This window comes from Coturnix japonica, chromosome 14, assembly GCF_054131305.1.
Source record: "Coturnix japonica strain WE chromosome 14, WE-NBRP24, whole genome shotgun sequence".
Classification (NCBI taxonomy): Eukaryota; Metazoa; Chordata; class Aves; order Galliformes; family Phasianidae; genus Coturnix; species Coturnix japonica.
In genome coordinates this window covers 2099026-2118611 of record NC_140676.1, presented here as the reverse complement: position 1 = coordinate 2118611, position 19586 = coordinate 2099026, and the positions used below count along the sequence as shown (strand labels likewise).

At 36.9% G+C, this 19586-nt stretch overlaps 1 protein-coding gene across 7 annotated transcripts in view; it reads right to left on the bottom strand.

Moving 5' to 3' along the window:
* Positions 1–389: 389 nt before the first annotated feature.
* The window catches only part of DENND4A (DENN domain containing 4A), a 59502-nt gene continuing 40305 nt past the window's right edge, over positions 390–19586 (bottom strand). For 6 of the 7 annotated variants that reach the window (XM_085515211.1, XM_085515210.1, XM_015873264.3 and 3 more), the window contains 19 exons: positions 17215–17348; positions 16232–16367; positions 15437–15643; positions 15205–15333; positions 14804–14948; positions 13954–14073; positions 13282–13422; positions 11283–12370; positions 10529–10739; positions 9408–9502; positions 8343–8518; positions 8078–8224; positions 7541–7751; positions 7067–7321; positions 6425–6542; positions 6208–6234; positions 5551–5713; positions 4375–4439; positions 390–4148 (listed from right to left, as the gene is read on the bottom strand). In XM_085515211.1, coding sequence (XP_085371337.1) covers positions 4012–4148; positions 4375–4439; positions 5551–5713; positions 6208–6234; positions 6425–6542; positions 7067–7321; positions 7541–7751; positions 8078–8224; positions 8343–8518; positions 9408–9502; positions 10529–10739; positions 11283–12370; positions 13282–13422; positions 13954–14073; positions 14804–14948; positions 15205–15333; positions 15437–15643; positions 16232–16367; positions 17215–17348 — 3705 coding nt within the window. In that variant the 3' untranslated portion in view covers positions 390–4011. The remainder of the gene's footprint in view (positions 4149–4374; positions 4440–5550; positions 5714–6207; positions 6235–6424; positions 6543–7066; positions 7322–7540; positions 7752–8077; positions 8225–8342; positions 8519–9407; positions 9503–10528; positions 10740–11282; positions 12371–13281; positions 13423–13953; positions 14074–14803; positions 14949–15204; positions 15334–15436; positions 15644–16231; positions 16368–17214; positions 17349–19586) is intronic. The other variant, XM_085515213.1, reaches the window with a different exon arrangement.

The following is a 19586-nucleotide window of genomic DNA, read 5'->3' as shown; positions in this document are numbered from 1 at the left end:
GACAGCGTTCAAATTGTGGTCTCATGCAATATCAGTAAGCGCTACTAATGCAAGCATGATATTACATGGATTGACAACTAACTGTAAAGAGAATAAGTGGATCTCAGTTAGAATAGTGCCACTTGGAAAAGCTAAACCAGACATGCTACAAGAAGGCAAATAAGAGTTGACCCATCTCTGAAGTTTACACATCTTTCTTTCCAGCACTAACTCTTGCTGTTAGCACTGTCTTTATATAACCATGATGAAAAACACCACTGATGTCAACAATCAACAAACCCAAACGGTTTATCGCTAACAATGCCTCCTGTGAACAAACAATGTAGTTGAGCTGCAGACACTTTTGTCATTCTAATCCAGCTAATAAAACATTAATGAAAATAACCAGAACCATTTTAAGATTTTTATTGACTCACTGTAAAACTCTTTTGGATGAGACAAAAAAAAAAATTTTAACATTGTGAACACCGACTTGCATATTTTAAAGGAACTACAAACCAAAGCAAACATACAACATACTGTATTTTTGGTAAATAAAAATTAAACATTACATATTTACAAATCTACAACCACTCATTTAAAAGTGCTGCTTGCAGACTAACAAAGTACCATTTTCAAACTGCGGTGGGATACTACCCTTCTCTATTATTACTACTTGCATCTCCCATTGTGCATATGAAGATTTCATATGCGGGAATTGCCTTTTCCTTGGGGTACAAATTGCTTAACTGGTCAGCAGAAGTCTAATCCATCAGACTGTAAGTGTGCCAACAGCAAACTGCCTCAGAATGGGAACTAGCAGTGTCAGAGGAACAGCACCATTTCTCTTCACATTTCACTGTGTCATCTCCAATACTTATTCCAGTGGAACCATAAGTAAAGCAAAATATATATTGCACTACAAATGTAAAACCTTTGTTTAAGGTTCTGTCAGAGGCGTTATTTTGTACACAAAAGGAGAAAATTCAATTCATACAAAATTTTAAATTGAAAATATGTCTCAAATATTTATCCATCTTTGCTGTATTGGAAAATATACTCAAATTGCTTTTCTAATAAAGGACAGTGAGATCTGTAAACTGCTTCAACGTTGAACTGGATGAGGCCTAAAAATTATCCACCCATGTCCTACACTTTGAACATTATCGTGATATGAATAACTTTCCACTTGAAGTATAATACTATTCCAACTACACCTTCTTATAATGTTTCTACAGCGGACTGACTTGCAACAGACTTTATAAAGCAATTCATTCTGTATAATGGTTTCACTTAATGGAATACTATGTGATACACTAATTTAAAAGCACACCCAAATAAAGCAATGCTTTGGGAGCGTCACTGAGGATGCGAGACTGTTTTAACAACGCATATACAACTCCTTTTCATGATACAGTATATACTCTTCTGATAATACTGACCGGACTGCTGATATCTGAATGAAGTGGCAAACTCGTTGGCTTTATTAATGTTAGAGACTGTTGTAAATACTTACAACTAAGCTGGGACTAGAATGGAGGATGAGGGCCAAATGACAAGTGTTGCATCTATCCCTGCGCAGGCATACGCAGTTGCAGCATAACGTCTTGTTACATGAGGGGCTGTTAGAGACAAGGCTCAGCTGCTCCTGCCAGACTGAAATAGAAAGCATGAAGCTTGCTTCATAGCTCAGTACCTCTAACACAACACAGCAGCTCTGGAAAAGCTCTTGCCTTCCTTCATGGCTTGAAGGTCCACAGTGGCTGCCCCAAGTGGTAAATGATGGGGGAGCAGAACTGCAAAAAGCTTGGAGCACTACACTGTAAACATCACAAATACATATGAATCTATATACACTACTTTTACTTGGTAAATACAGTGTAGATACTGTTCAGAGCAGAGCATACATGCACACTAACAGGTACTTATGATGAATATGTTATAAAATAATCTGGTATTTTTCACAATAGTTAAAAAGAACGAAGCAGGTACACATTTACCCTACACTGACAGAGTTTACAGTGTACCTGGGTGAAAAAGTAGCAACAGCTTGTGCATGAGGAATATTTTACAAGTGTGACAGTATGAATGAGAGCTTCACAAGCTGTTAAAATAAATTAAACATGACAAATGTTGGTAAGTGTAACATTGCCAGCTCCACACCAGGGTGGGGGAAACTTCAAAACCCAAAAACCTCAGCTGCATAGTTAGCAGCAGAATAGAGAAGAGGAATTACCCGGTGACAGTTGTATCCAGCAAGACTTCATTTACATCAAAATGCATCTTGCTATTAGCATCAGCATATACCTGCGGCTCTAAAAACTTTAAATCCTTTATCCTTAGGACAGCATCATATTACTGTTTTACAGTGGACTGGGAAGAGGTTATGCAGAGCAGTACAGTAGCACTACTCCTCATTTAAGCCTCTAAGAGGCTCACTATCTGATTTAATAGAGTAAATGTGAGCTTTAAGGTTCATCTCCTTCCTATCCAACTAAATGTGGCTGTTTTCCTATGCTTGCAAGCTAAAGAGATTTTGTAAAAAATTCCTGCTAGTAAGCAGACAGATAAAACATATAATGTAATGGAACGAGTGAGCATTAAGGAACATTACCAAAGGAACAACAAATTAAAATCAGGGGACTGCGAAGACTAAAGAAAAAGTATTTGTTAAAGCTTTGCTTGCTTTGTTTAGGGCATTTTTTACAATTCAATGGCTCTATTCCCACCTTCACATAAGACTTCTGATGTTTTCACTGTAGCCTGCTTTCCAGTGTGGAGCTGCTATGTGACTAAGAGTACAATGTTTTTTGAACATTCTCAAACAAGAAGCTAATTCAAAAGCCATGAATCCACCACAAGGACTGACATAGTGTTGTTCTTCATAGAGAAAAGAAAAACTTGTTTCGCTATGAAACAAAGACCAGACATTCAAATTACATTTTACTATTCACAATATGCCTCAATAAGTTACACTCCCAACATATTCCCTGTAGCAAGGCTGTTTTACCTACTGTAGAAAAGTTAAAAGCTTTGGATTAGCATTATGTGCTCACCATATTTAGTGTGTTTTAAACACATCCAACCAAGATACTGCATCACTGCATTTTTATGAAGAACTTGAATGCTGTCACTTATTTTGTATAACATCTGTAATGAGGTCACGTTAGCAAACGTCAACTGTTGAGATGCACTGATGACATAAAATCATCTGTAGGACTCTTCAATATGCTACAGACTCTCTCTAAGGAGCAGGAAGTGAGGGAAATGGGAGAGAAAGATGTTCCTACAGAGCATTATACAGAGATATATCAGTGTTAGTAGAGCTTTCACCATACCTTCCTGCTGGTTGCTGTGGTTATACGCTTTCCATGTGTGCATGAGAGAAATCCTGCATCTAGCGCACTGTCTAGGTGAAGGTTTACATTTTCTACTCTGCTTTAAAAACAAATCACTCTTCAAAAGTAACTGGACAAGTTACTATAAACAGCAATGTCCTGCAAAACAAATAAGCAGTGTATTGCTTATGCAGCAAGTCCATTTAAAATTCACTCCAGTAATTTAAAAAAAATAAAAAAATATCAACTTACTATAAACAATTCAAAATATGTATAATACAACTTTGTATGCTCTTCATAACATCATGAATATTCTATGTAAACAATAGATTTTGAAGAATTTACTTCGCTCACGCTAGTTTCAGTGCATTGTTTCTGTCCACCTGTCATATATATATATATATATTTTAATAAGGGAAATGTAGTATGTTGTCCTAAGTTAGAAAATTGATTTTCTTTAGAATCTTCCTTTCTATACACTGATTTGCATAAAGGGCTAGGGACAAGGAAATACCATTTGGCCCATTTCTCACTCTGTCCATTGCCACAACTGTAGATAGGCCCCATGTTTCCAAGGCCTTCTGCCGTGGTACATTCGTACATACATTCTCAAACACTGAAGACTGAGATGTTCCTTTTGACTGAAGTGGTTATTTTACACAGGTACACGTCATAGCTTTTCACCTAAGTATATTTAAAGATATGGTTCTCCAAAGATCTTTCTGCATTCCATCACTCCAGTACTTGGTGGTCTATCACAGTTATGAGTATTCTTCACTTGATTAGCTGTCAGACGATCATAGGCCATTTTATACTCTCTGTCAAAAGCATCTGCAGAAACAGAAGAACAATCCCTACATATCTAGCTTGAAACCACAATGCACACATAATGACAATTAACAGGCTTATCAGAAGTAAATAACAATAAAAAGACTTAGTATTTACCATAAAATGACATGCATGTAAAAAAAAAGTTTTCTAAAGTTGAGAAGTACATACATACATTGGATTGGCTCAGACATTATCTGTGCTTATATGAGTAATTAATAAAACTTACCTATATCAATGTTATCTCTTCCCAAGGCAACAAGAGAAAGAAACAGTATTTCTCTATACAGGCTCCTGAAATTGTGAAAAAGTTTATTTATATGCTAGTTACTATAAAAAAAAAATTAAGTATACTAAGAATAGATTGTATCATTTAAAGATAAGAATAAGCACCTTGAACATCACCCCCTATTATCACCTCCAAAATGCCAGCACTGACCTTTGGAGGGTGCTCTGTACTCCCCAGATTTGGACATTGCTTGGGTAGGTCCTTGATACAACTTGCACCAGAGGAGGGGATGTTGTAACGGACCCCAGAATGATGCACTTAGGCACTCAACGTACCAGTGATCCAACCAAAAGAGCACCAGCTCAAGAAGAAAGTATTCATCTGCCCCTGCTTCTCAATCCTCAATAGTCTTTCCTCTTAAGAGAGGAAGACAGCACTGCAATGTTATCGTAAGCTTTTGCTTTACTTTTTTTTATCCTATTCATGAAGGAATGAAGCTATGTGATTACATCACACACTTCTCTCCCCATGGCCCACAGCTTTTATCCTTGGCCAAATTCCACAAAATGTCACAGACAGGTAAGGAGTTTGCTTTTTCATGATTACATAAAAATGCAGAAAAGCACACAATTGAGTAAACACCTTGGAAAAAATCCAGCTATTGAAAAGACTGCAGTATCTTACTATAAATAAAAATCAGTAAATCCAGGCAAGAAATACAAATTCATACAGAAATAATTTTCACTAATTCCACCACTAACAAAGAAAAGGTTCCTAAATAATACAAGACTTAACCTACCCTCTCAGTTCCCCTTATTTTTGTAATGGAGAATCAAACACCCTCCACCTCCACTAAATGAATCCTTGGAGTAAATGGAGGTGAGTATTGGCTGTTTCTTTTTTTAAAGTATAACCAATACGATCTGTAAGTATATAATGTTTAGTTGCAAAATACACAAACACACACTTGCAATTTCATCTACCGTCATTCAGATGTAAGAGAAGTAAGAAGAAAAACTGAGAAGTATTTACTAGACTGATAAACTTGAAAATACTATCAGATCGCTGATAGTTTTCTTTAAAAGAAAAATAAATAAATACTGCAAATAACATTCACATTGCATTAGCCCCACTGCTGTCCCAACTTGCTCCAAAATGGTGTGTTTGAACTCTTACCTCTGCCTTTTAATATGTGGCCATTTGTTCAGTCTTTCCAATATTTGGCTCATTGGTCCATACACATCATTCATCTTAATACTCTTCACCATACTTCTCAAGAGTTCTTGATTAAAAGAATCATCATCTTTTTGCAACAAATGGACCATTGGATACTTCTGGGCTGAAAAACATTAGAAACACTGTAAGAATAAACACATGATTTGTGTAGAAATCAGAAAGGTGCTTAAAAAATGGTGGGATGCTACAGAACTGTGAAAAAAGTTGGCATGTATGTACTGAAGAACAACAAACATTCAAACAAAACACCAACATAAAAAAAAGCATATGGAAGAAAACTCAATAGCTGTAATGGGTCATGAGGCATATTTCCAGGCACGTGATCTAACAGCGGCAACAAAATTATTTGTAAGCAACTCCAAAAATAATAATAAAAAGATGAACCATCAATGTAAGTTCAGTGCATCACTGAAATACATTCCCTTTTTTCTTCCCCTCCCAATGAAGAAAAAGCCACTTGAGATAATGGTCAATGATATGAAACAGATATGCTGCAGAACTGAAGTTGTTTAAGCAGTTTACTGCTAAATATACAACCACCTTCCCCCAAAAAACATGTCACAAACTCAAAATAGTAGCACCAAACTTAACACTCACTCTCAAACAAAAGAGTGCGATTTTGACCTGTAAGACAAAAAGTAGCATCATCAAAAATCAGTCACGTATCTCGCATGAACTATATAGAGATTTTTTTTTCAAGACACTCTTTAGTTGTGCAAAATGAAAATTGATCCACAAAGACACAATTAATAAACAAAAAACACACACTAAAGAAAAGCAAACAAGAAAGACCCCCACAAGAAACAAAGCTTACTCTGAGCATTCCACAGAATATACAGAGGCTGCCTTGGATCCTGATGCAATTTCATGTTATCCCACAGCATCTGAATAAGAACATATTTACTGTCCTCTGACATACAGTTTCGGGGAATCTGAGCAGGAAAATATATACATGAAGATATTTTATTAGGAAAAAAATGACAGAACTTCCATATTTAAGATCAAATCTACAAGCTTCATTTTATTATTATTATTTTAAATTAAAACTGCAGTAAACTCAGTTTTTTCACAGGAAAAGTCAGAACTGAACAGAATGTCAGTGACATACAGCAAGTATTTTGTGCATCCTCCTACACTCCTCAAATCATAACCTCCTTCTCCTCCTACTGCTTCATTTGCCACAAAACTGCTATAAAACCCATCAGAAATGTATCTTTTTTGCAACCAAAGATCACAAACTGCAGCATGATTGCTAAGAACTGAACACTTTACCCCACCATAAGTACTGCTGAGTGCAGGTTCTGTAGTTATGCCTGTTTTCTCTCAGCTGACACACTCTTTACCAATATAGGATTGGGCAGTGTACACTGTAAGGCATGTTCCTGAGAAGTATTTCAATAGCTAATGATTTCCTATATGGGAAAACAAACATTCCTCACAAGTCTACATTCCATACCTTTGAATTTTTATTACAGTGCTCAGAAGACAATATTAATCCTGGTAAGTTGCTAGGCAAGTCCAAGCGCCTGAAGTACCATACCAAATTCCAGAAGACAATAGGATGATGATCTACAAAGTCTGCCACTGTTATTGCATGATCTCCTTCATTTTCAAGTAAGCTCTCAAGTTCTTTCCATACTACTAGTGGACTGAGGTAAGGAACCGTTATAGGATCAGGACTTGGTAAGCGCCAGTCTAGGCCCAAAGGATCCTAAGATAAGAAAGGAAAAATGCCATTAATTGGAACATAACTATCTTTTCAGTATCTTAAAAATGCTTCTGTTTTCTTAGAGTTACAAATCTTAGCTTAAGATAAAAAAAACCTACTATTTCTGGTAATTTAGGATTGTTTTCTTAATTAATACTTTTACATTTTTGGAATCTATTGCACACTTGAAACAACAACATTTAAGGTAGAAAAACTACACACTGTTGGTCCTTGCAAAGTAGCAGGCAGGCTACCAGTAGGAATGATATGGTTGATCTTCTGGTTTTCCTTCTCATCTTCTTCCAATGGACCAAAAGTACTGATACTCCTTGCTACAGGGTGACTTGTACATTCTGACCCAGAAGTATTTTGTCTTCTTCCTGAGGGGATCTGGATACTTCTGGCACAAGCATCGTCACTCTGCTTAGAATTGCTAAGGAAAAAAAAGAAAAAAAGAGATTTTAATGTTTTCCTCCGAGTGCTTAAACAGGTACTGAAACAAGCAGAAAACCTAGAAAGCCCATGCAACAGAGCTGAGTACATAATCTCACACTGCAAATTCTACCTTGCCAGCCACTGTACTCAACTACAGAGAAAGTTTTATTCCCTTTCACACTGCTAATAGATACAATACCCTAAAAGAGTTCATAAAACCTATAGAATTACAGATGTCTGAGTGAAACAGAACACCAGGCTGAACCAAAAAGAACCCAAGTAAATGTAAATGTATGTAAATACACAAAGAATGCATGGCTTTACCTATCTGAATGTATGTCCTCTTGAACAGACATTAGAGATGTAGTAAGACCAGCAGTAGCTGCAGCATTACAGGACTTTCCACTTGAATTTGAATGAAGTGATGGTAACTGCACGTTTTCTGTAGATGGACTGGACTTCAGAAAATAGCTGCAGGGAGAGAAAAAGCATTATTTAAAAAAGCCAAAAAACAAACAAAAACCCCAAAACCAGAAATGCTGACTTCAAAATTGATCATTTAAAACTGAGAAAATTCAAACATTATTACCGTCCGGGTCGTCGAAGATCTCTAATTTCTATGCTTAAAAAAGGCAGAAATAAATTGCCACAGAAAGGACACGTGGTATTGAGATTTGAATCATCTGCTGTCCAACCCGCCATGATTTCCTCATCATGAACCAAACAGTCACAAGTTCGGCATCGTGAACAGCTTGAGATAAGGACCTGCATACAGCGGATAAAGTAAGTTTGGAGAATGCAGAATTCTGTTTCAAAGCACTTAGAACTATTTCCCAAATCCTTGCCCTTGGATAAATACTGTTTGTTGATTGCAAACAAGCCACAGATTCCCTTGCTTTAGGTTGGAACCATTGGGTTTAAATGTATGTATTTCAGAACAATTATTAACTAAAATCCAAGGTTTAACAGCGGGAAGTTGACATGGAAAATGACTGGAATTAAAGCTGAAATAAATTTGGATGGATTGGTTCAACTGTAACAAACAGACTTGGATTTGGAACAATATTCATTAAATAAATATACCTAGGGGGTCAGTTGGCTCTTTTATGGCTTCCCAGAATAATTCAGATCGGGTAACTAATTTTGTAAGTATTTTTATTAACAATAATGAATTATTTGTAATCTGTTTGCAAACATAATGTTAGAACAATATTTATGCAGCTACACAAAGTATTCTTATAATACACTTCCCCGTAGTGACTGCCAATATAATAGAAAAAAGTGAAAGTGATTGGTCATTAACTCACATTCACCGAAATGAAAAGCAAACAAGTTTGTAATAGTAACAAATGAAACTATCTTCCTCAGATCTCCAGTGGGAAATAGCTAGTTATCTACTCTGTATTTCAAAATGCACAGAACTATTTAAGGCTTGTTATTTTCCACTTTTTACAAATAGCTGTGCAAGGGATTTACATGCCTAGGCCTCAACAGTACGCAGTTCTCAAACTCTTGAGAATTGAAACCTGCTTTGTTACAGAAATACTTATCTTTCAGTGAGGGTTAGTTTTAAGATTTGAACTTTTATAGAGATATAGATAGCAGTTATATTTAAAGACATATGTCTTCATTGTACTGATAAATATTCCCGTACCTCCATGGCGTAGTTCTGAAACACACTGGTACTACTGGTACTACAAGAAGATATCAACTCAGATTTGTCAGGTAAAGGAAACTTGGAAAGAGAACCTAGGAAAAAGAATGATAATAATAAAAATGCACACCAAGTATTAATTACCCAGAATACGCAACTTCAGTGAACTGCTTTTCTGGTTAAACAATTCTGCAGTTGTAAAACACGTGATGGAAGAAGCAGTAAATCAGATACGCTCAAAGAGAAAAATGCAAAGCTGGAGCATAAGGCTACCATCTGCCCAGCACCAACACCAGTGAAAATGCAAACTACCAACACAGGATTTCCACACACTCAGTTTTCTTCTTTCACAGTTCGTAGCTTGGCAACAAGGTTTACAGATTAATTCATATCCACCTTTTCTGTCTGGAAAGAAAAATAAAGAAGGGCAACAGGTGCTGCTTGTGATTGCACACCTCCCCAAGCCTCGTCTTTGTCTCACTAAATGAGCCAGGCTTTCTCCCCTCTGCCTCGGGATGTTACTAAATCTCGCCTATCATGGCAGCCTCTGCTGCTCCTCTCCAGTTTCTTCACATGACACAGAGTAGGGAGCTAAATCTGGACATGCCTTTCTGGGAGATAAGTAGAGGAATTTAAGCAGGCAGAGCTGCTTTTCATTTTGATTATGTTTAAAACAACTTTATAGACAGATCACTAAAGAAACGGATGTAAGTCTACCTATACTACATTGCAAATTAAAAGAAAACAAAACAATTACATTTGAAGCCTCTCTGATGATCAGCCTTGATGACTTCCAAAAAATCTGATGATTACAAGAACAGGGAAGAGCCTGAAAGATCTAATTTGCACAGCTGCAGCAGCAAGAAACTTGTTCAGGGTTAGAATGTCACTCTGCCAGTTATTCCATAGGAAATACCACAGACAAGGTTCCACAATAAAAATGTCTACATGTATGCATGCCCATAGATGAGTAAGAGTTCACAAGTTGAAAAAGTGCACTTTTACTACTTAAAGGATTAATGCTTAAGATGAACCCTAACAAAAAATTATGAAATCGTGAAACATTGTAAAACTGGAATATGTTCAGATCAATAAATGCAATGCAAAGAGCTGTCTCTTACCGCACTGGTCAAATTGCTTTGATGAGCCATCGTGGGAAGCTGAGCTTTCCAGGCTTGTCCTGCTGAGGCCAATTCCCTTAATTTCTGATGTAGTATTGTCCTGAGGAGAAGCGCTCTCAAAGTCATTGCAGACATCCTCATCAGTTAACGAAGTAGACTCTGAGTCCAGAGCTCCAAGCGATGAAACACTTGCACGGTCTGAATTTTGGTCCTTAGACAAGAAAATAAATTCCACTGAGAAAAGGAAAGGAAAACAAAAGTATTCCTAAAAATAAGAGTCAGTTTTATTTGTGTCAAAGTCTGAGGTGTGAATTTATCTCCTTAGAAAGTCATTCAGTTCAGACCTGTGTTCAGAACCGACATGAAACAAGGTGTTACATGAGAAGTCTTCTGTAAAGATTCTTCTAACAAAAAGACCTAATTGACAACTTGAACATTTTAATCCTACAATGTTTTCTTGTTCTTGTTATAAAAGTTACTAGCAGTTGCAGGAACATGAATACACAAGACACCATAAACAATTTAATTACTCCCAAATAGGTTTTAACCACATCAAGAAAACACAGTAGTAACACCAAGAGCAAACTGCATCTGTGCTCATTCCTAAAATTCAGGGACGAAATGACTTTCGGTTTGAGTTGGTAGCCACATAGGATTCTGGGATTAAAGATTTACAAGTTTTTCATTTATTTAAACAAATTTCATTGTTCTATTCTCCACAAAACCTAAAACAAGGAGTAATGATGAAAATTACCTTTGAGGATGCAGCATACATTGCAAATTTTGAGTACCACTTGCTAGCTTTCTCTGCAACCCCTTTTCCAGCAGAAAACATGCTACTTTTTAGAACATCAAATTTTGGTGTTAGCAGCGTATCCAAGTTGAAGGATGGGGAAGACACAAGTGGCAGTGCACCAGCTGCCTCCTGCTCCTTTGCCGGACTGTGCGGGGAATAGGCTGGCGATGACCAAAGCCTGTCTCTTGATCTGTCTTCAGCTTTTGAGTGATAACTCTTGGATTTGATAAGACTGGACGGCCTTGGGGAGTTTGGGGGAAGGCTCGACCTCCTACAAGCTTGGATTATTGTTGGGCTCTTTTTACTAGCATTTCTGTCATCAAAAGGTTTTTGCAACTCAATGCTTGGGGCACGACTTGACAAAGGGCTGCTCATGTTGTTCATATACATGACTATTTCTTCAGCTAAATCTCGGCGTGCAGATGGAGTTGAAGCACTTCTATCATCATCCTCTTCTTCATCTTCTTTCTGCTGTTCTGTCTCAGCAACCAGAAGGGACAGTGGATCAAATCCTGTTTCAACATCCGTCTTTTCCACTGGCTTTACTGGAAAGCTGCTCCTTCTTTGCAGTCTTCTAGGTTTTTCACTGGAAGTTTTCACTGTTGTAGACGTTTCAGGCTCAGCATCCAAATCTTCCAGATCAAAGATAACTGGAGACTCTGTTTTATCAGTAAAACTGCAGTCAAAAGCTGCATCTTCATCGCTTGATTCTTTCTCCAGACTTTCTCTCTTAGATCCCAAAGAAGAAGTTCTAATATTAAGAGTTTTTGGCCTCATGCTCTTCTGTAACGCACTGGATAGGATTTTGGCATCAGCTCCTAGTTTTTCAACCATTTCCCCAGGGTTTGCTTCCTGATTTGTTCTATTGATCATGAGTCCCACTAAGCCATCTCCGCTCAGGTTCCGGTTCCTGCTCTCCCATGGCATCTGCCTTACATCAGGTTCTGCTGCACTTTTATGTCTCTTTCTTAGTGATTTACTTTTTATAACTTCTGCTTCATTGGCATCTTCAAAAGTTGACGTAAATAGCAATCCTACAGAGCTCTCTGGGAAACAGATAAACACAGTACTTTATTTCCTCCTATACAAGAAAACTAAACGCTACCAAAGAAAACAAGTTTCAATGGTTACAATACTAAGAGATAGAATTTACTGTGTATCATGGTAGTGATTGAAAAGCAGAGCTCAGCAGGGTTATGACTTCTAAAATACATTAAGTTTAAAAAAAAATAAAAAAATCTCAGTACTGCTTTTCCATCAAAGGGAAAGGTGACAAAACACATTTAAAGGGAGACAAATAACATAGTTGAAGCCTCTCTAAGTGAGAGGCACCATTAAGAAAAGCCTCAGATATATTTAAGCTCATTTTCTATAGAAGCACACTGATATTAAGAGGTCCAAAAGCTACGAGCAGCAAAGGTAAATGTCAAAAATGAAACACTTTTTAACCTGATGTATTAAAGATAGAGCCAGCAACAGGACTTACTGTCAGAGAAATCTGTTGTTTTGCCAGGACAAAATTTCAAGTCCAAATGACAGTATTACAATAATCATATTTGACATTACTAGAGACTTGAAAAGTTCCTTACAACTATACTGCACAGAAACATCTTCCGCATTCTGAAGTAATTTAATAGTTGCTAGAGGTTGCAAGAAAAAAAAGCAGTAAGAAAACAAACAGCAGACTCCTGTTTTGAAAGCAGATGTTAACCAAAGCAGAAAGGGCACACAAGAAAAAGAAACCTGGAAAAAACTACTCAGACATCTCCTTGAAAAAGCACATGCAGACTCCAACCTAAACAATCTCCCGTGAACTGTACCAGCCAATGCCATTACACCAATAAAGAACTGAAAGTTATTTGGACAAAAGGCCTCAGAGATGCTATGTTCAAGTCTTATTGAAAATGAACACATAGAAACAAACCTATAGACAAATCAAAATTTCTTTCCCACTTACCAGTGCTAGCTTCTGCTGCTGTGTTGTCAATGGTACCATTGAGCCGCACTATGCTAGAAGTGGCTTTGTCATTATTAGAGTTATGATAATTGAGTTTAGGTAGGCAGTCACCACTCCCTTTTGCACTTTCCACTTCAGACACTGTGCATAGAAAAGAACAGAGATCTTTCAAATCAAAGCAACTTAGTTTAAAACTCAAGTTTCCAATGCATACTGGACACTTTATGAAAGATTAAATGGCAGCTTGTTGTATATAACCCATAATACATAGACTGATATCAACTTGGGCAAAGACAAATAACTTAGACATGATCTCACAGATCTGCCATTCACTTCTTAAGCGATTTAGAAAGAAAACAGACTGGTAAGAGAGGCTTTCCTGTCCATTATGCCTTTAAAGCAATTGTAATTTTTTGAAACACAAAAACATTATGCTGCCATTATCATCAGGCCATTCTATTACCCTTATCACTTACTGAAACTGAGAAAATACTAAATTTAGAAGTAAAACCATCAGACATAGAGAAAACTACATTTAGATAAAAGAATTTTAGGCATAAATCAGCTTTTTCGAATGCATTCAATGTACAACAATCAACTGCTCCACTTAGCTTGGCTGAAATCCCCATTTATCCAGTATGAACTAAATATCTGTATTCATAAGATACGTACAAGAACTGGAATCACTCTCTCTCTTGTCCTCTTTTTGTTCCTGTATGTCTTGAAGACAAGTTTTCCCTTGCCTGATTTCATCTTTGAATGACGTGTTGCTGCCCAAGTCTGAAAGTCCTCCTGTCGTAACAAGACAATGCCAGAATAAAGATAATTATGCTGTTAAAAAGCTTGACATTGTTAAACAGAATAAATTGAATATCCAAAGCAATTCAAAGACCTTTTATCAAGTACATTCCAATTAACAGTGAACATTTTACCACCAAAAAAAGAAAAGTGATTGAATTTCTTTTACTGTATAAACATCAAAATGATGTTCAACACGATGAAATTAAAGGGGTAATTTGTAACATTTCTTTGAAGTTCTCTACTAAAGCACTGCTCATCATTCATTCTATTGCCTTGTTTCTCTGCTTAAAATGTCACATCCTTTCAAAAACAGAGAAATCTAAACGTGGTTTCATTTTAAAGTAAAACGTTTTTTCAAAATTCATGCAAGTAGTTCTCATAGTTTTATTCTAACAAGTAAAGAACAATAAAGATTGCAGAAGCTACCACAACTATACGCACAAAGTAAGGTCAAAAGAAAAATGACCAACACCACCCAAAAAAACCACTGCAAAAATTCAAGCAATTAACTGGTAGTTCTGGACCACACTGATCAAGCATTACTAATAATCTGACTGAACATCTTCAAGATGGAAATGTATTTCACACTAACATGGTGATTCCCATTCCAGGTTGTCCTAAAGCATGAGAACCAAATAAAGCAAATGAACAAAGATGGGAAGATTGTTCCTGAAATATGACTTTCTACCAGAGAGGATATAAAAGTACAAGAATACTGTACCAGGAGGAGCTGTATGTGATGAACTTGCCGGCAGTTTTTTCAACGCTCTTTTGAACTGTGCTACTCCTAAAACAACGTTTCTGATCTTCATCCATAGGAAATAGCCACCTCGATTGCTTGAAGGCCACGTACTTTCTAATACAGCCTATTTTGGAAATATCCAAGTGAAATAAAGTAATCTTATGGAACAGTCAATTGTGAGTCATTGACTTCATTTCAAACTAGGTTACACAAGCAGTTACGAAGCAAACTTCTAAACCCAACCAGGCAAAATTAACAATTATACTTTCTTTAATTTCTTCTAGTCATGAGAAATTCATCTCAACTGAAGTTTATTTTGTTTGCTTTTATTTGCCTGGATAAAAAAAGCATTCCTCCCTTCCTCCTTCAAAAATGCTTACCTTATTGTAGTAGCCATAAGTAATGGCATTAGGGTCAACACCAGCTTTCTGCATTTCAAAAAGCACTCTTACTGCTAGCACTGGCTGACCATACTGTCCACACAGCTGCATGAGAACTCGATAGCACACCTGAAAATACACATATTTAGTATTATACTTCTATAGTCAAAACCACACTCCATTTGTTAAAACTGAGGGTTATTTCTGAAATTGTGAGGTTGACTTGTTTTACCTCATCAGGTGGATCTATTTTCTTCGTATGCATTTTTTGCAGAACATCATATGCAGTTCTCAGGGCCCTGACTTTTGAATGGCACACTTTGACATATGCGGGAAGGCAGATAAACCAAAGACCATAGCAGTGACGTAACAAACACCTGGACCACATCTGTGGTATGGATGAGTACTTCTTGGCAATTTTATGTGCAGATTTAATTTCCTGTAAAGAGTTGAAACAATTGTTTTTGTAATTACAGACATTATACAAATTTACATGTTAAAGCTAAACACTAGTCACTACAAAGCTACCATGAACAACATCTTCAATTAAGCAGCAAAGAAAACAAGAGTACACTGAGGGACACCAAAAACACTTGCTGTGCAATATTCCCCTCCTAAGTTGCAAGTTTCCAGGAGCCCCATACAATATGATGTACATCAGAACAATAAGCACAAGTTAAAATACCCAGAAAGTCCCTGCTAGTATAGCTACCTTATCAGTGAAGAATTATAGAATCATTAAGGTTGGAAAGACCACTAAAATCATCTAGCCTAACCATCAACCCATGCCTGTGACCACTGCAGAATGTGGCCCTCAGTGTCACATCTACCCTTTTCCTGAACACCTCCAGGGACAGTGACTTCACCACCTCCTAGGCAGTCTGTGCCAATACTCCACTACTCTTTCTGAATAACCAGTTAGGCTGCAGATTCTTCCAGTCAGTCTTTGCAGCCAAGTAAAAAAGAACGAGGGCTGCCACCTGATACTTTCCAAAGCAGCTCACACTGTACGAATACCTGCAAGTACCTGTTTAGTTCTTCTGAACATTGGCGATGGGCTGTTGGGACTACTGGCTTTTGAGGACAATTTGTTGTTTGGAATTGTGAGATGTCCTTCCGGTCGTTCAAATAAATCTAATTTCAATACTGGAAACCCATTATAGCTGTAAAAGAAACATCATTTAACTCATGCAAGCCAGTTCCAAAGTAAACACACTATATGACAGCAAAAGAAATGAATTATGTGGTTGCACTAGAAGCTACACATGAAATAGAAAATACAGAAGTAAAACTTCAAAAGACGCTCTTGACAAAGTAGTTTACTAAACCATCCGCATGATTTCATGAGTGTAAGCACAAAAAAAAACCCAGTCTCAACATGTTATATCAGTGTAAACAACTAAAACTGTGAACTATATTTGCTTTAATACCATTTTCTTTAATTAATGCCAAATGTATTAGTATGGATTTCAGATAATCAAAAAATCTTTGGCTTTGTCCCTAATGAGTGTCATGTGACAGAGACTGATATTGTTTCTATTTTTAATTTAATCTCTCAGTTTTATAGATTTTAAATGTTCCTCTGAATAACTGAATTAACCAATCCACAAACTCATTTGAAGTAATTTCTAAATTACTAACACCAATTTTCAGCGATTCTCTGAGATGCACCCTTCCAAAACAGTATCTGTAGACTGTACTGTTAGCAGCAGTAGCAGTAGGTGGGCAGACTGAGTCCATTAATTACCATTCTAATTTTCACAGTTGTCAATAGCTAGGACAACATAATATGAACATACAGCCACCTTCATCAGGCATTGTTGCTTCTCTGCATCACACATGAACACATACACAGTCACTGAAACTTCAAAAGAGCTGGCACATAAGGCATTTCACATTCATGTTTTTACTCAAGCAAAGTATGAAGGAACAAGCAAAATATAGAAGCTAACAATAAAAAGGAAGTTATGAGACGCTGCAAGCTAGTATCCCATCGTGTCCTTAAGTCACCTGTATTGCAGAGGGTGCTCTTCGCCATTTGGCAGATGAGGGATCTCTGGTGGTGTTATGAAAACTGTATGTTCACTCTTGTATGACTCATCCAGCTCTATTAGCCGTGTTTCCCCAGTTTTGTCCATATCTACCTGAAAAAGTTATATTAAAAGGAGGATTTGTGAGTATTAAGGTATCTTCTGCCATTACAGCTACACAATGCAAAGTTGGTATCTGCATCAAAGGACTGCACTCAAGAAGTAAGGATGCCCTGTGAAATTATACTAAGAGTAGTAAGTATACATCTGTCAACTCCAGTATCTCCTAAGTGCTGCTTCTGCTAGTGGGATGAGACATATCCCCCCACCAAAGAGTTGATACTATCAAAAACTATTTACTTCCTAGTGTACATAACGTGTTTTTTAATTCCAATACTGACAGCCCAGTGTTCACCCCAAATATCATCCCAATTTATGTTTACAGTGGAACCCACAGATGAATGTTCTTCATCCCTTTGCAACTTAGCAACAGAAGATACATGGTTTAAAAAAAAATAAATCTACAGTTCTTTCCCCACCTTCTTTGGAGAGGTGAAAATAGAGCAAACAGTTTCAGTACAATTTTAAATATTGAAATTTTGATAAACATACAAAGAGGTGCTTCTTAATTACACATTTTACTGCATGAGACAGATGGAAAGTATTAGCAAAACTAATCAACCAAGTAACAAGAACATATGGCTCATGAAAAGTAGGAATAAGTGAAATCTCACTTGGCAATCCTTCTAAAGATGTAAAAGCCATAAGTTTCAGCAGTGAAATACAATAAAGTCAGTAGCTTAAGTATATACTGAATTGAAATTGTTTGAGTTCATGGAAAAAATGAAAATCTATGAGACAATTAAGTCTACACCTCTCAGCAGACACAATGAGTAATTAAGACTCTCCTCTGCTGCTGTCTACAGGATAAAATAACATGCATAACAGGTGACTCTTCAGCTTAAAATATTCTTGTAAGTGAATTTACACAAGGCTTTGATAATATTTTAAAGGTAACTAATTTCATGGTACATAAGATTTGTCTCAACTCAGTGGTTTATAACTACCCATGAAGAAGTATCCTATCATAATTCAATCCATGACACGACTCTCAAGAATAACTTTTCACATAATGGCTCACAGAGCGAAAGGCATTACTATGTAAGTAAATATTCACTTGAATGTGGTCATTCAATTTAAGTATCTGACCACCAAGGTGGAACATCACGGCTAACTGTCTAACTCTAGAGGACTTTTTCTCTGCTATAAGCACAGTAGCAGAAATGAGATATATAAAAGAATCAGGAAAGAAGATGAAGCAAATGTATTGTTGTTCAACCAACTCTCACACAGGAACCCCTTTCCTCATGTTAATGAAAAGCTAGTTTCACAAGCAAATTCTAAAACCATGGCAAATCCTACCTACAGTATTTCCACTTCATCACACAGCGCTGGCATAGAACTAGGTGTCCCCTTAATAAATCACAGAACTCCTCACTGACAGAAATAGAAATTGGAGAAGTGTGTTATGTAAGATTTATTCTCACAGCACTGTCATGAGCATTTCTCATACTGGAAAGAAGCTGTCCACAGCATCAACTAGCAAAACGACTGGCATTAGAACAGATGAGTCTCTGCTTCAGCTGTGCAAACACCTACTTAACCTTCTCCTAAAAGGGTGAAAGCTCCAACATATTAGCTGCAAGCTTCACAGTGCCATCATCAACCTAAGCACTGCTCTTTGAGATGACCTATTTGAATTTCAAGGCAAGGTAACTTTGGCTAATATTGACACCAATAACAACGTCCTCACAAACTACTCCACAAAATGAAACTACAATCTGACACTTTATTCATTTTGAATAGAAGTCCTGTGTAACATCAGTGAGAGACAACCTGTAACACAATGAAAACTAAGAGAAGACATAGCAAGCATTATACACTGAGAGGTTTCTACCTGAACTTCAGGTTAATCAGGGTGACTAGTACGTAAGTGTTATAATTTCAATTTACAACCTCATGCTTTAGAGCTGAAGCGCACTTTTGAAAGCTACTACTACTAAAGTATTGAAACTACAGTATATGAAGAGCACCAGATAGTATTACACCATTCTTTTATATTCAGCTCAAACTTAAATTTAACCATATTCAGATTTGTTTTTCAAATGTGAACTCATTTTAGCCCTTTTGCGCTTTATTTCCTGAGAGATAACCACCTTCAGTATTAATTCCATGGAACAAACAGCAGGTGACCTACTTTGCAGGAAATCCTAGACAACATTTGCATTACCTAAACATCAGTGCCCCAGAACAGAACGCTACCTACACAAAGCCAGCAAGGAAACAAGTAGG